Genomic DNA, 13,446 nt, shown 5'->3' on the forward strand with positions numbered 1-13,446 from the left:
GCTTGTTGCCTGGATGACTAAATATATCAAGTGGCTGGTGGGAGCCTTGATGGGCTCCTATGCTGGGACAAAGGGATTTCCTTTCCTCAAGAGACTGTCTAGTCTGCCCATGCAGGGGTGTTAGTCAGGCATTTCTGTCTGTTGCTTTGGCCAGGTCATTTTTCCAGCCCATGAAGGCAGTGAAGGAGGAGGAGAAGATCAGACTGCCAGCAGAAGAGGACTCAGCCAGCCAGTGAGTTACTGCCGGGCTCCGTTATGCACCATGGGGGGCAGTTGGAGTGAGGTCTTGCTGGTGTTGGTTCCGGGGCCATCCTTTCTGATCCACAGCTTTGTTACAGGGTGTCAGAGGCAGCTGTGATACAGAGAAATGGCCTAAGCCTCTGTATGGACTCCCCAGTGAAATCCGCTGCCAAGAGGCCCCTGCGCCGGGTCTTGGAGAGCGACAGTGACGAGGAGGAGGCCGTGCTGACAGCCCAAGCAGAGGTGGATCCCATACAGGAAAAAAGCTCAGAGAAAGCCAGCAGCAAGGAGGTATCATTTGTGCACCACCCATCTCTCTCCTGGAATCCCCATGGGGCTAGCCTGGGATCCTGCATCCCCCCAGCACCAACTGGAGTGTAGGCTGCCCCATGGTGCCCTTCACTCGGCCTGCACCAGCCCAGTGCCTCCTCCGTGCCTTGCCTTAGTGCCCTTCACTCCAGCCAGGTTCTGGGCTCCCTCTTGTACGTGTCCCCTAATGCTAGTCCTGCAGTGTGTCCTGGGCAGAGTGCCTTCTGCTGGTGGGAGAGGTACATACGGTACAGTGTCCTCTGTGCTGCTACAGAGACCTGCCTGTGTGTGCCCCCTCCCTCCACTTGGAGCTCTCCTGAAGGTGGCTGTTTTGCCCCCATATCTCTCACAGGCCTCCTTGGAATCCCCGCCTAAATTTCTTCCAGAAGCCTGCTGGCCCCTCTCCTGGGGCTGAGTGCTGCTCCCACCCCACCTTGCCCAGTGCTAGTGTAAAGCCAGGTGGGCTGTGGTTTGTGCTCTGTCTCTGCCCTGCCTGTAGCACTCTTGGGGGGTTGTCTTTCAGGAGCCTATGCAAACTCCTCAGTCTGATCTTTCTGCGGATAGCCCCTCACCAAGCAGTAGCCACTCCGCTGGAGACAGCCCGGCCCTTTCTGACTCCCCTGCCATTGGCCGTGCTGGCATCCCCAGACGCAGGACGGGTAAGGACCCTGCCCGGATGTGATCATGCCCTCACTCTGTCCTTGGGCACTCTTTCCAAATGGCAGGCCTCTACCTGCACTCTCCCAGAATGGGCCTCCATGGTTCAGCCCACCTGCGCAGGTGTCTTAGGCCCCGTGCAATCAGGCAGAGTAAGAGTCGGTTATAGGTGGCTCCCTGGCTCTTTTCCCCAGGGCTCTCAGCCACACGAGACAGGCTGGACCCCATGGGCCTGTGGGACAGGACAAGTGAGCTGGTGCTGGGGCTCTGTCTCAGCCCCCAGCCTGACTCCCCGCCAGCAGGGAGCCTTGCCTGCATGCGCCCTAAATGGCCCATAGGACTTCCCATGTTACTGCCCTGAGCAGCCCCTCTTCTGTGTTTCCTGTCACAGTGCAGGGCAACTGTGCCTGTATTCCTCCTTGTGGTGCAGCAAGGGCACCAACTCTAGGCTCCCAGCTCTCCAGCCATTGCTTTTCTTGGACAGAGACATGCATCTCTCTCCCGCCTGACCAGTGTTTTTCTAGGCTGCAGATGATCCCTGCCTGCCCTGTGTTGTTCTCAGCAAATCAGTCTAACCAGTGTCTGTGTTTTGCTTGCTCTTCGAAGGGTATGAACAATGTAATTGCCAGCAGTTAATGTGTTGCGCTCTCCCTGGGCCATGCTTTGTTGAGCTCTCCTCATTAAATCCCATCCATGCTGCTTGTTTGCCTTTTCTCCCTTGGGCCCTGACAGAGACCTGCCCATGTGTGCGTTCACTGCTGGGGTCCTGGGCTCCAGGAGATGTTTCTCTGATTGATGCTCCTCTCCCTTCCTTTTGGCTTTCTGCTGGCTTGGGCTTCTGTCTTTCTGAACTCTTAAGTCTTGGGGAAGGTTGGAGCTGGTCAAACGGTGTAGAGCGAGATGCAGTGTCGGTGCCTCTCTGCAGTACAGCTGTATTATGGCTGCCACGTTCCTTCTGCCCACCAAGTCACTCAGGCCTCAGTGTTCACGAGAGGCCTGGTCTGGGGTGCCTAGCTGTGCCCCATTCTCAGAGGGGCTGAGCACCCAAACTCCACTGAAGTGAGCTGGAGAATTGAGGGTCAGACAGGGCACCTAAAGCCAGAGGGGCCTCTGGATGAGTTTGGCCTCATTTGGCGCTGTAGGTTACTATGCTGGCCTGGCATGCTCTCTGTAACCCAGTGCTGCTTCTGCTTCTGCACCGTGGCAATTGTGCACCTCTGGACTCTGCACCCCCTGTTTTTCCCACAACTTGTCCCAGTCCAAAGGCTCGGGGCTGGCTCCAGACATCCCTCCCAGTAGTTTGAAGGAGGCTGACTCTAAACTCTGCTCTTCAGCTCGCAAGCAGATCCCCAAACGCAAAATAGAGCTGCCAACTAGCAGGGAGAACAACAGGGATGAGGAGCCAAGTGCCAAGAGATGCCGGGAAGAGCAAGGTGAGAGTGTGCCAGCAGCTGCTCTGGGAATGCAGAGCCTCTGGCTTCCCTTCCCTGGATATCTCCTGCTGCTTCCCAGAGGGTCCTGCTGCCAGTGACACTCCCAAGGGGATCTGTCTCTTTCGGCTGGGGGCTCATTTGCGTGGCCTTTCCTTGGGGTGCTCAAGACCTGAGTACTCCCCCGACACAGGGGCCTGTATTGCACTACCATATCTGCAACCAGGAGGTGGCAGCAGTGAGCTTGCTGTAGGCATCCTGTGTAGAGCAGTGGCTCCCATCCTTTCCAGACTACTATACCCCTTTCAGGAGTCTGATTTGTCTTGCATACCCCCAAGTTTCACCTAATTTAAAAACTACTTGCTTACAAAATCAGACATAGAAATACAAAAGTGTCCCAGCACACTGTTACTGAAAAATGGCTTACTTCCTCATTTTTACCATATAATTATAAAATCAATTGGAATACAAACATTGTACTTACATCTCAGTGTATAGTATATAGAGCAGTATAAACAAGTCATTGTATGAAATTTTAGTTTGTACTGACTTTGCTAGTGCTTTTTATATCGCCTGTTGTGAAACTAGGCAAATATCTAGATGAGTTGATGTACCCCCTGGAATATCTCTGCATACCCCCAGGGGTATGTGTATCCCTGGTTGAGGACCACTGTTGTAGAACCTATCCTCTGGGACTGGCTCTCACCCTTCATCCCCAGCTGCATGGGTCAGCCAGCTGCCTGAGCAATGGGGTCCCTCCCTGCACCCTGTGTGCCTGATCGGCTGTGGGCTTCTGTTCTGCTGCAGGCCCAGGAGATGAGGTAGGCAGGGGAGCAAAGGAAGAAGCAGCCATGGACATGCAAGAGGTGAAAGGTCAGCATTCGGAGATAGAACTGGCTGAAGTTAATGGCACTTTGGAGGAGGGGGCTGTGAACAAGGGAGAAGAGGACTGCACTAAAGGGGGAGCCCAGGAGAAGCCTGAGCCACCCAAGCCCAGCAGAGCCATCGCCAGCTTCTTTGGTGAGTGTGGGGGCAGTGTAGCCCCACTGGTTCAGGGACCCCTGGGCTGGGGTAGGGGCTGGGCTTGGGGAGCCGGTTTCCAGCATGAGGCATAATCCATCGCTTGTGTGTGGGGTCAGACTGTCCCCAACTGAGCTCTCCAATCTGGAGCTGCCATGTAGGAAACCGCCTCATAAACATAACAAATGTGGCCAGCAAGGCTCAGTGCCACTGTCCTCGGCACTCTCCAGAGCAGAACTGCGCCCAGGTGGAGGGTCACCTCCCAATAGTGGGGAGAGCAGTCCTGGCCCAGGACAGGCAGACCCAGGAGAGGGGACAGGAAGACATCCTGGCCCCCAGGATGGGTGGATCTGGGGGAGGGGCATGGGAGCTGGGTGGATCCGGAGATGGGTGTGGAGGCCTGCTAAACCCAGGGTTGTGAGTTCAATCCTTGAGGGAGCCATTTAGGGATCTGGAGCAAAAATTGGGGATTGGTCCTGCTTTGAGCAGGGGGTTGGACTAAATGATCTCCTGTAGTCCCTTCCAACCCTGATGATCTATGAGCAGGAGCTGATGTGTGCAGATCCCGGGGAGGGGGACTTAGCGTTAAAGGCAGTGGGGTTCCCCTGTGGGTATCTCTCCTGCAGGCAGGTGGGCCTGCTCTCCTCCAATGAATAATGTGCTGTGTGTTGGCCCTTTAAATCCCACATAGCCCCCAAGAAGGTGGCAGTGGCAAGGGCAAGGGCAGGGAAGGCAGATGAACATGCAGCAGTGGAGATACCACCTGCCCCAACTGGCTCAGCCACAGCGAGCAGCAATGGGAGTGATGGCACAGCTGGCAGGTAGGGAGCTGTGGGCATGGAGCATCTCCTGTGCCTGGTGCTATGCCCCACCCACGCAGTGGGGGAACAAACACACTGTAGGGCAGCACCTGTGTGGGGTGGCACTCCTCTATCAGGGGCGGTAGCCTTCCCCTCGCCCCTCTCCCAGGCAAGCATGGCCCTTTTTGGGGGTGGCAGGAGGCAGCGTCAGCTTTAGTCCTCCCCCTCGCCCTCCTGCGAGGTACAATTCCTGCAAGGGCTGCACATCCCATCCAACACGTCCCTGGGCTGCACCCAGGCCTACGTGCACACACAACTTCCTGTGACACTGCAGCTTCCCCCATGGGGGGCATTGGTGCAGGGGGTGCTGTCTCATCTATTCTATAATGGTGCCTGTTGCTACCTGTGCTGGGATCCCCTCGTTGGGGGTGCTAGTGCAAGTGAATTGTTGGGAGACTTTTTGTACTGGGCTTGGTGGCTTCCTATCTCTCTTTGGCTTTGTGATCCCTCCAGTTTCTCCAAGCTAGTTGTGCCACTGGACCCTATGGAGTACAATCCTTCGAAGAGCAGCTACCACCCCATCCAGGATGCCTGCTGGGGGCATGGTCAGAGGTGAGGGGGCCATGAAGAGGCAGTGCTCCCTTATGAAGCCTGCAAGCCCTGCCCCATCTGGGGGTGGGGGGGAAGGAGGGGTGTAATGGGAGGTGCACACCAGGGTGCTTCCCCTGCTATCAGGGCTCTCGTCATATCACAGAGCTGTCACCATTCTCCTTTGTGGCACATCTGGTCCCAGCAGAGCAGCAGGGTGCTCTGCACTGGCAGTGGGGGAAAGCACCTGGCTGGGCCTAAAAAGCTTCCTGAGGAGTGACGGGGCAGGGGGGCTTGGAAATGGGGAAGCATGAGGGCTTGGGCTGCCCTGGGGATTCATGTGTGAGATTCCCTAGTGCAGACAGAGCTGCGGTGTGAGCCTTGGGTGTGGAGCCTTGGGTCTGTTGGCCTGGCCCAAGGCTCTGAGTTTCAGTGGTATGCTTGCAGCTGAAGATACAGCAAGTTCCTTGGGATGTGCACAGGGGGGCTGCAGGACTAGGTGATGGGCCTAGGAACATGCAGTGAGCTGGCAGGAGTGCAGGCAATAGAACCCAGGAGTCCTGACTCCCAGCTGTCCCTGGTCCAACCACTACAACCCATTCCCCTGCCGCGATCAGGAATAGAACCCTTAAGTCGTGGCTCCCGCCATGCTGCTCTCCCCACTAGCCTGTGGTTGCAGGGAGAGGAAATGTGTTGGGGTGGTGGTTCTGACAGATCTGTGTCTGTCTCTGCAGGGTCCCCTACCTGGCTGTGGCTCGGACCTTTGAGCGGATCGAGGAGGTGTCTGCCCGGTAAGGCCCCGTTGTGCTGCTTGCGCCTGGACTGGACATGCATTAGCGGTGGCTGATGCCCTTCCCTCATTATGTGTGTGTGTTCCAGGCTGAAGAACATTGAGACCCTGAGCAACCTCTTCCGCTCGGTGATCGCCCTGTCGCCATCCGACATTCTGCCCTGCATCTACCTCTGCCTGAACCGCCTGGGCCCTGCCTACAAGGGGCTGGAGCTGGGCATTGGCGAGACCATCCTCATGAAGGCTGTCGCACAGGCAACGGGTAGGGACCAGGCAGGAGGTCCCTGGCTGTGCTATGGCCTTCATCCCTGCTGATTCTGGGTGTCAGGTGTGCGGCTCCTGGGCAGTGGGACCCTGGCCATGCTGCTGCTTTCCATCCACTTATAGGTGTGGTGGCGCTGGCATAGGGTGTGCCCCCTTTGAGTTACCAAAGTAGCCGATAGCATCCGAGGGCCAAGGCTGTCTTCCTGTGACCATTCCCCCTTCCCAGAGTGCATGACTGCAGGTGCTGGTCTCTGTCTCGAGGCTCAGTCTCCCGTTGGGGTATTAGGGCTGAGCTGCCCAGATTTTCCCAGCATGCCCTGGTACATGCACAGGCAGCACTGTGGTTGCAGGTGAACTGACTTGAGAGTTGGAAGGGACGCTGGTGTGTGTAACAGGTTTGGGGGTGTCACAGCCTGGGTGAGAAATCCATGCTGTATTTGCAATCTGGACAGGCCAAGCTGCCATCCCAAATGGGGGTTTGGCCCCAAAAGACTGGGCCCCAAGAGGCTGCTCCCATCTCCTAGAACTGCCTGCCTGGCCTGGGTCTGGCCGTTGCCTGCTTTGGGCCCACCCAGAGGGGAATAGCCTTCAGCCCCAGCAGTGGGGGGGATCTGGGCCCTAAGCCTCACAGTGCAGCAGCTGATGTGCCCCTCCCTGGTGCCTGGGCACCCCGACTTGCACTGAGCAGCAGGCCCACTTGTTTGGGGAATGGCAAAGGGGTGGGGGAAGCTGGTCAGGCCACCCATGTGCTGGGGGCATTGTGGTGTGCTGGGTAAGCTGCCAGCTTGGGAACCTCCCTCCCTCCCTGTCGCCTGCAGGCCGCCAGCTGGATCAGATCAAAGCCGAGGCCCAGGAGAAGGGGGATCTGGGCTTGGTAGCAGAGAGCAGCCGCAGCAACCAGCGCACCATGTTTACGCCGCCCAAGCTGAGTGCTGCTGGGGTTTTCAGCAAGCTACAGGAGATTGCCAGGATGACAGGCAGTGCTGTGAGTGGGATGGGTCTGCTCGCATAGGTGGAGCTGGTGGGCTTGGCCCTGTCTGACCTAGCTCCGTGTCCCTCTGACGGGGCTGTAGGCAGCTTGGCCCTGGGCATGCAGAGCGCTCAAGCTTTTCGCAGCTACTGGCTGCCTAGAGGGGTTGGCCCCCAAGAGGGGTGGAGAAGTGCCTCTGGCTCTGGGGCTGGCATGGCCACCTCTTGGCTGGCTCCTCAGGATGACAGGGCTTTCTGCGCCATTGCTCCCATGCTAGGGTGTTGGCCTGCAGCCCCTGTAATAAACATGGAAGGGGTGGTGCAAGGAGGGGGGAGTTTACATTTGTGATGCAGCCCTTCGCCAAGGGCCTAAGCTACTGCATGGGGCCAGGTTGGCCTGGGGAGGAGGGCCTGGGGGCACAAGCAATGGGAGTGGAGACCATGTGGGAGAAGAAGACAAGGCAGGGGGTGCAGGGGTGCAGCAGTCAGCCAGGCTGGTGGATGCTGCAGCCCCTTCCTGGCCCAGTGTATGTTTAGCCCAGGCTTGGCTCAGCTGGGCTGTCTGTCCTCCCCCCACACAGTCCATGAACAAGAAGATCGACATCATCAAAGGGCTGTTTGTGGCCTGCCGGCACTCGGAAGCTCGCTACATCACTCGGTGAGACATGCTATCCCTCCTGCATCCCAAGGCCTGGTGAGGCCTGTGTCAGTATCACCATGCTGCTGCTCCAGCTGGAGCTGCTCTCCCGCTCTGCCATGACTCTGCCAGAACCTTCCAGTCCAGCCTTGAGCTCCTCATAGCTCTGCTGTTGCCTCTCGATCCTGATCTGCAGCATGCTGCTACCCCAGCCCTGTGCTCCGCCCACCTGCAGGTCTGCCGGTGCCCCTCAATCCTGACCTGCAGCCCCCTGCTGTCCCAGCCCTGGGGCCCCCCTGCCCCCTAGCTCTTTCTGTGCTCCTCAATCCTGACCTGCAGCCCCCTGCTGTCCCAGCCCTGGGGCCCCCCCGCCCCCTAGCTCTTTCTGTGCTCCTCAATCCTGACCTGCAGCCTCCTGCTGTCCCAGCCCTGGGCTTTGCACTCCCAGCCCACCTCTACTGGGGCCCTCAATCCCCATCCACAGCCCACTGCTATCCCAGCTCTGGGCTCCCCTCTACTAGGTCAGCCAATGCCCCTCAATCCTGACCCACAGCCTTATGATTTGTCTCTGTCTTCCCTTGTGTATTCCAGGTCCCTGGGCGGGAAGCTTCGGATTGGGCTGGCAGAGCAGTCAGCGCTGTCAGCCATTGCCCATGCCGTGTCTCTTACTCCCCCGGCACAAGGCGAGTCCATGGGGCAGGGTGCTGTGGGGCCATGTGCCCTGGTGGAAGTTGTATGTGAATGGGAAGTGATGTGTACTTCTCTTGCAGGGTTTCCCCCAGAGGTACTAGATGCTGGCCAGGGCAAGTCTGCAGAGGCACGCAAAACCTGGCTGGAGGAGCAGACCCAGATCCTCAAGCAGACCTTCTGGTGAGTGCTGCCTTTGCCCATACCAGGGTGGGGGCAGAGCCACAGCCACACAGATTTCCTTATGCTAGGACAGCTGTCAGAGCATGACCAGCAGGATCCCCAGCCTTCCATCTCCATCTGCAGGACTCCCCAGAGGTGGGGATAGGGGCTGGCTATCATGCCCTGGGAATGGCATGCAGGGTGGGCTGGGGTCCTGGCTCTCTGGGGGCTCTGCTGCTCTTAGGGGTAGGTCAGCATGGCCTTGAGTAGGTCAGCATGGCCTTGCTTGGAGAGCTAGTCTGTATCTCCAGCACTGTTGGTGTGGGGGCTGTAGCAGGGCAATGTCCTCCTGCCCTTGCAGCGCTAAGTAAGATCTGTTGTCTTGGAGCTCATGCTGAGGATCAGTCCCCCCTTCTCCCCAAAATTGGCAATACATGCTGCCACTCCGCCCTGATCCCTGCCAGCTGGTTTCCCCAGGGCAGAGGCAGTGGCAAAGAGCAGCATTCTTCCATCTCTGTATTGCCTTGGGCTGACAAATCCCTTTGAATCCTTCCTGGAAGCTGGGCTCTTCCTGGGGTAGTGCTGGCTGGCGGATGACGGGCATGGGATCCACACACATCCTTGGCTGGTAGGATCTGTTCCAGGGAGTGCCAGCTTGTGTCCGAATTCCCTCCAGAAGCACTAAGTGCACCGTCTCCTCTGGCTTTCAGTGCTGAGGGGTGCGTGGCTGCACATGGGGCTCTCTGGGGATGGGTTGCATCCTGCTGCATCGTGCTCCCAGCTCCTTTTAGTATATTTTTAGCTCCTGTGTAATTTGCAGCTCATGCACCCCTTTGATCATCTGTATGTGCAAACTGCTCTCTCCAGTGGCTTTCACCATCTCCCAGTGGGTCTGTCCTTGTGATGGGAGACCAGTGCTGCTTTGCCAAAGGGGCTCATTGTGAGCCTGCTATACAAAACGCACCCTGTTGTGGACTTGAATCCACTCACTGTTAAGAGGTTACACTCTGCTCCAATGCTGCTGTGCGTTCATTCTCCCGTGTTACCAACTGGAACCTCATTTCATCCATTCAGAGAAACCCCACGGTGAGCCCTGCTCCGTAGCCTCCTCCCCTGGGAGCTTCTCTTCTGCACCTGCCTTGCAGTGTAGTTTGTGTTTGTTACCTGGCTGCTTTGAGTGGCATGCAGTACTTCTGCAAAGTGCTTCCTTGGTTTGCTGACTGACCTCTCTGGATGCCTTTGCATTGGGGGTAGTTGCTTCCATGAACAAACCTGGTCTCTGCTGTTCACTTTCTCTTGTTTTCTCTTTCTCCATGCAGAATTACCTGCACTCGAGCTTGCTACCTGGCTGTTAGGGGAGCACAGATAAATTGGTCCCCAGCTAGCCTGATTCCCAGTAGTTAGCTTTCTCACTTTGCTCTACAGCACAGAGCCTGGCAGCTGGGTCCTATTGGAGAAAACAAGCCTCTCCCGAGTGACAGTCCCACCTGCATCCCAGTGTGGTGTGATGTGTGAATGGATGTGTGTGGCGGTTTCCATCCTCCTTCTGGAAGGCAGTGTCAATGTCCTGCTGACTGGGGACTTGCCCCAGGGTGGGAAGTGCACAGTGTCTGTAACCCCAAGGAAATAACTGAACAGCTCCAGCTGATGCTGGCTCTAGGGAAGGGGTTCTCAAACTGGGGGTTGGGACCCCTCAGGGGGTTGTGAGGTTATTATATGGGGGGTCACGAGCTGTCAGCTTCCGCCCCAAACCCGCTTTGTCTCCAGCACTTATAATGTGTTAAATGTACAAAAATGTGTTTTTAATTTATAAGGGGGGTTGCACTCAGAGGCTTGCTATGTGAAAGGGGTAACTGATAAAAAAGTTTGAGAACCACTGCTCTAGGGTGCATTCTCTGTGATGCTCCAGGAGAGAGAGCTACAAAGCAGGGAGTCTTCAGAGATGCATGAGCCTGGTGGCCTATCCCAGAAGGGCTGCCCTGGGCTGTCGCAATTCAGGACTGTCTCACAGTGGTGCCCAAGGGCAGCGGTGGGTGAGATAAGGGAAGTTGTCTCAGAAGCACCATCTCCATGCCATCCAGAGAACTCTGTTGACCCCAGCTCCGGTGGACTGGGGCTGTGTGAGGTCCTGGTGCTTCCCCATGGGACAGAGTGCGGGGAGTGAGCGCACCGGAGACTGGCAGGAGGCCTCCTCTATGTTTGTGTTTCAGTGAGTTGCCTAGCTATGACATCATAGTGCCCATCCTGCTGGAGCACGGAGTGGAGAGCCTGCCACAGCACTGCAAGATCACCCCAGGTACCGTCAGCTCCCTGGCACCAGAGCCCCCCACCTAGCACCTCCTGCACCTGCATAGCCTTCTGTACTATGGCATAGCCCCGCTCTTCCCATCTGCGCCCCTCCTTGTGTGTAACGGGCCTGTTTTGATTGTACTCTGCGGCAGGGACAGGTGCTATGATAGTGTGCAGTGCCCATTTGGATTGGGGAGGGACTGGATCAGAGTCAGTGTGTGCTCTGGGGCAGCACACGGTTGGCATGTTGGGGGTGAGTCAGACTGCTGTGGGGCAGTGCCCAGTGTTGTGCTGTGGGGGAGCAGGACAGACAGACTGTGCTGTGGGGCAGGGCCTGGCGTGATGTGTGTTTGCGGGGCCAACCTGGCATGGGGGTCGGGGGTTAAGCAGACTGCTGTGGGGCAGTGCCCAGTGCTGTGATGATTGTCTTCAGGGCCCACCTGGAATGGGGAGAGAGGGGGCGGGGTCAGACACTGTGCTGTGGGGCAGTGCCCATCCTGTGATGCGTGTGCAGTACCTGGTGCAGGGGGTCCGGCTCCTGGCCACGGCCCCTGGATGCTGCTATCATCCACATGCTGAGGATCCTGATGCCCCAGTGCGTGGCCTCCCTAGGGATCCCGCTGAAGCCCATGCTGGCCCAGCCCACCAAGGGCATTGGGGAGGTGCTGAAACGCTTTGAGGAGGCTGCCTTCACCTGCGAGTACAAGTATGATGGGGAGCGAGCCCAGGTAACAATGCCACACCCGGAAACCAGGGGGGGACCCCCCCCACCCCCTGCAGCCTCCACTGTTTCTCATTGTGCCCCTTCCCCTGCCCAGATCCACATCCTGGAGAATGGCGATGTGCACATCTACAGCCGCAACCAGGAGGACAACACCTCCAAATACCCTGACATCATCAGCCGCATCCCCAAGGTAAGGAAGTTGGGACATAGAGTGCTGGGGGGTGCCAACAGGCAGGAACACTTAAGGGGAGGGTGCTCCCCTGAGCAGCAGGAAACGGAAGGAGGTGGGCAGGGATACAGACTGGGGGCTGCAGTGCTATTGGCACCATGAGCCAGCCCTCTGTCCTTTCACGCATTGACACCCCCCTGTGCAGGTGAAGAAGGGCAGTCTGCGGTCGTGTATCCTGGATGCTGAGGCCGTGGCCTGGGACCCTGAGAAGAGGCAGATTCAACCCTTCCAGGTCCTGACCACGCGGAAGCGCAAGGTGAGGGGGCAGTTCCTGTGAAGAGGGGTGTGGGGCTGGTCCCTGGGTGGGCAGGTGAAGCGGGGAGGAGAGTGGGGCTGGTGGTACAGAGTGGGTTGGGTGGGGAAGAGAGCAGGGCTTATGGGGTGGACAAAGCAGGGCAGTAACCCCTGCTGCTGGTTGTCTCCTCAGGATGTGGAAGCTGCTGAGATCAAAGTGCAGGTGTGTCTGTATGCCTTCGACATTCTGTACCTCAATGGGGAGGTGAGTTCCTACCTGTGCTCCCTAACCCCATTGGCCTCACTGCAACCCCCCACATGCTATCTGCCCCATCCCTTATGTCCCCTCACTTGCCTGTGACCGAGCACGGTGCCCTTCTGTCCCTGCAGTCCCTAGTGAAGGAGCCATTTTCCAGGCGCCGTCAGCTGCTGCACGAGTCTTTTGTGGAGACGGAGGGGGAGTTCTTGTTTGCCACCTCCATGGACACCTCCAGCCTGGATGAGATCTCTGAATTTCTTGACCAGTCCATCAAAGGTGAGCTGGAGGGGGTGGGGATGCACTGCCCTGCCTGTTAGGGAGAATGGATTAAGCACTGGCAATGGGTGAGGGGAGATGGGGCACTCCACTCTGCCTTTCAGGCCTTGGTAACCAGCCTCTCTCGCAGACTCCTGCGAGGGCCTCATGGTCAAGTCCCTGGAGGTGGATGCCACGTACGAGATCGCCAAGAGATCCCACAAGTGGCTGAAGGTGAGAAAGCCCTTGCTGCTGGAGTGGGGACCATATGTCCTACTTCGCTGGCGGTCAAGTCAGTGGCACACAGCACACGAAGTTCTTAGTGTCACACAGAAAGAGGAAGGCTCAAGCAGAGCCCATGCTGGTCAGCCCTGAGCCCAGCTGTGGTGAATGATCTGAAACCGATCTTTTCAGGCTCTCTTTTCCATAGTAAGTTCCCAGGAGAGAGCAAGAGAAACTTCTTCTTCCAGAGCCCACAGTTATCCCTGCTGGTCACCTTCTAGTCTCCTGCTGATCTTGTCAATCCAGGAGTCGCTAGAACTGAGCCTCTCCTGTCCTTTCACGCATTGACACACCTCCTCCACTCTGTGCAGGTGAAGGCGGCCTCATTAGGCTGATGCGGTTAAGGCAGGTCAGTTTCTCAGCCAGTGGCACACAAGGGAGTGATGTGGCCAACATCATATCTGACCACCATAGGCAACCCTAACCCAATGGATCAGGTACCCATTTTGCAGCTGGGTGAACTGGAGGTGGCCTTTCAGTGTGAGATTGAGCGCAACTCAAACCTTCAGGTTTATAGTTGAGCACCTTAACCACTCAGCCACCACCCCTCTATTGCTACCCCACTGGGGTTTCTGGCACTGGGAGGAGACATGCTGTTCCAGATGTGGAGGGGGGTCCAGG

General features: G+C 57.4%; 1 protein-coding gene across 4 annotated transcripts in view; it reads left to right on the forward strand.

Moving 5' to 3' along the window:
• Nucleotides 1-13,446, forward strand: part of LIG1 (DNA ligase 1) — a 33,380-nt gene that overhangs the window by 16,394 nt on the left and 3,540 nt on the right. For 2 of the 4 annotated variants that reach the window (XM_075122546.1, XM_048834826.2), the window contains 20 exons: nucleotides 155-232; nucleotides 339-531; nucleotides 1,073-1,208; nucleotides 2,541-2,639; nucleotides 3,444-3,656; nucleotides 4,348-4,477; nucleotides 4,970-5,068; nucleotides 5,779-5,835; nucleotides 5,924-6,096; nucleotides 6,917-7,083; nucleotides 7,649-7,725; nucleotides 8,296-8,387; nucleotides 8,475-8,574; nucleotides 10,764-10,849; nucleotides 11,455-11,570; nucleotides 11,661-11,756; nucleotides 11,941-12,051; nucleotides 12,223-12,294; nucleotides 12,420-12,564; nucleotides 12,695-12,777. In XM_075122546.1, coding sequence (XP_074978647.1) covers nucleotides 155-232; nucleotides 339-531; nucleotides 1,073-1,208; nucleotides 2,541-2,639; nucleotides 3,444-3,656; nucleotides 4,348-4,477; nucleotides 4,970-5,068; nucleotides 5,779-5,835; nucleotides 5,924-6,096; nucleotides 6,917-7,083; nucleotides 7,649-7,725; nucleotides 8,296-8,387; nucleotides 8,475-8,574; nucleotides 10,764-10,849; nucleotides 11,455-11,570; nucleotides 11,661-11,756; nucleotides 11,941-12,051; nucleotides 12,223-12,294; nucleotides 12,420-12,564; nucleotides 12,695-12,777 — 2,323 coding nt within the window. Of the gene's footprint in view, nucleotides 1-154; nucleotides 233-338; nucleotides 532-1,072; nucleotides 1,209-2,540; nucleotides 2,640-3,443; nucleotides 3,657-4,347; nucleotides 4,478-4,969; nucleotides 5,069-5,778; nucleotides 5,836-5,923; nucleotides 6,097-6,916; nucleotides 7,084-7,648; nucleotides 7,726-8,295; nucleotides 8,388-8,474; nucleotides 8,575-10,763; nucleotides 10,850-11,454; nucleotides 11,571-11,660; nucleotides 11,757-11,940; nucleotides 12,052-12,222; nucleotides 12,295-12,419; nucleotides 12,565-12,694; nucleotides 12,778-13,446 lie in introns of those variants that run through there. The other 2 variants (XM_048834828.2, XM_075122547.1) reach the window with 2 other exon arrangements.

Source organism: Caretta caretta, chromosome 23 (genome assembly GCF_965140235.1).
Source record: "Caretta caretta isolate rCarCar2 chromosome 23, rCarCar1.hap1, whole genome shotgun sequence".
Taxonomy (NCBI): domain Eukaryota; kingdom Metazoa; phylum Chordata; order Testudines; family Cheloniidae; genus Caretta; species Caretta caretta.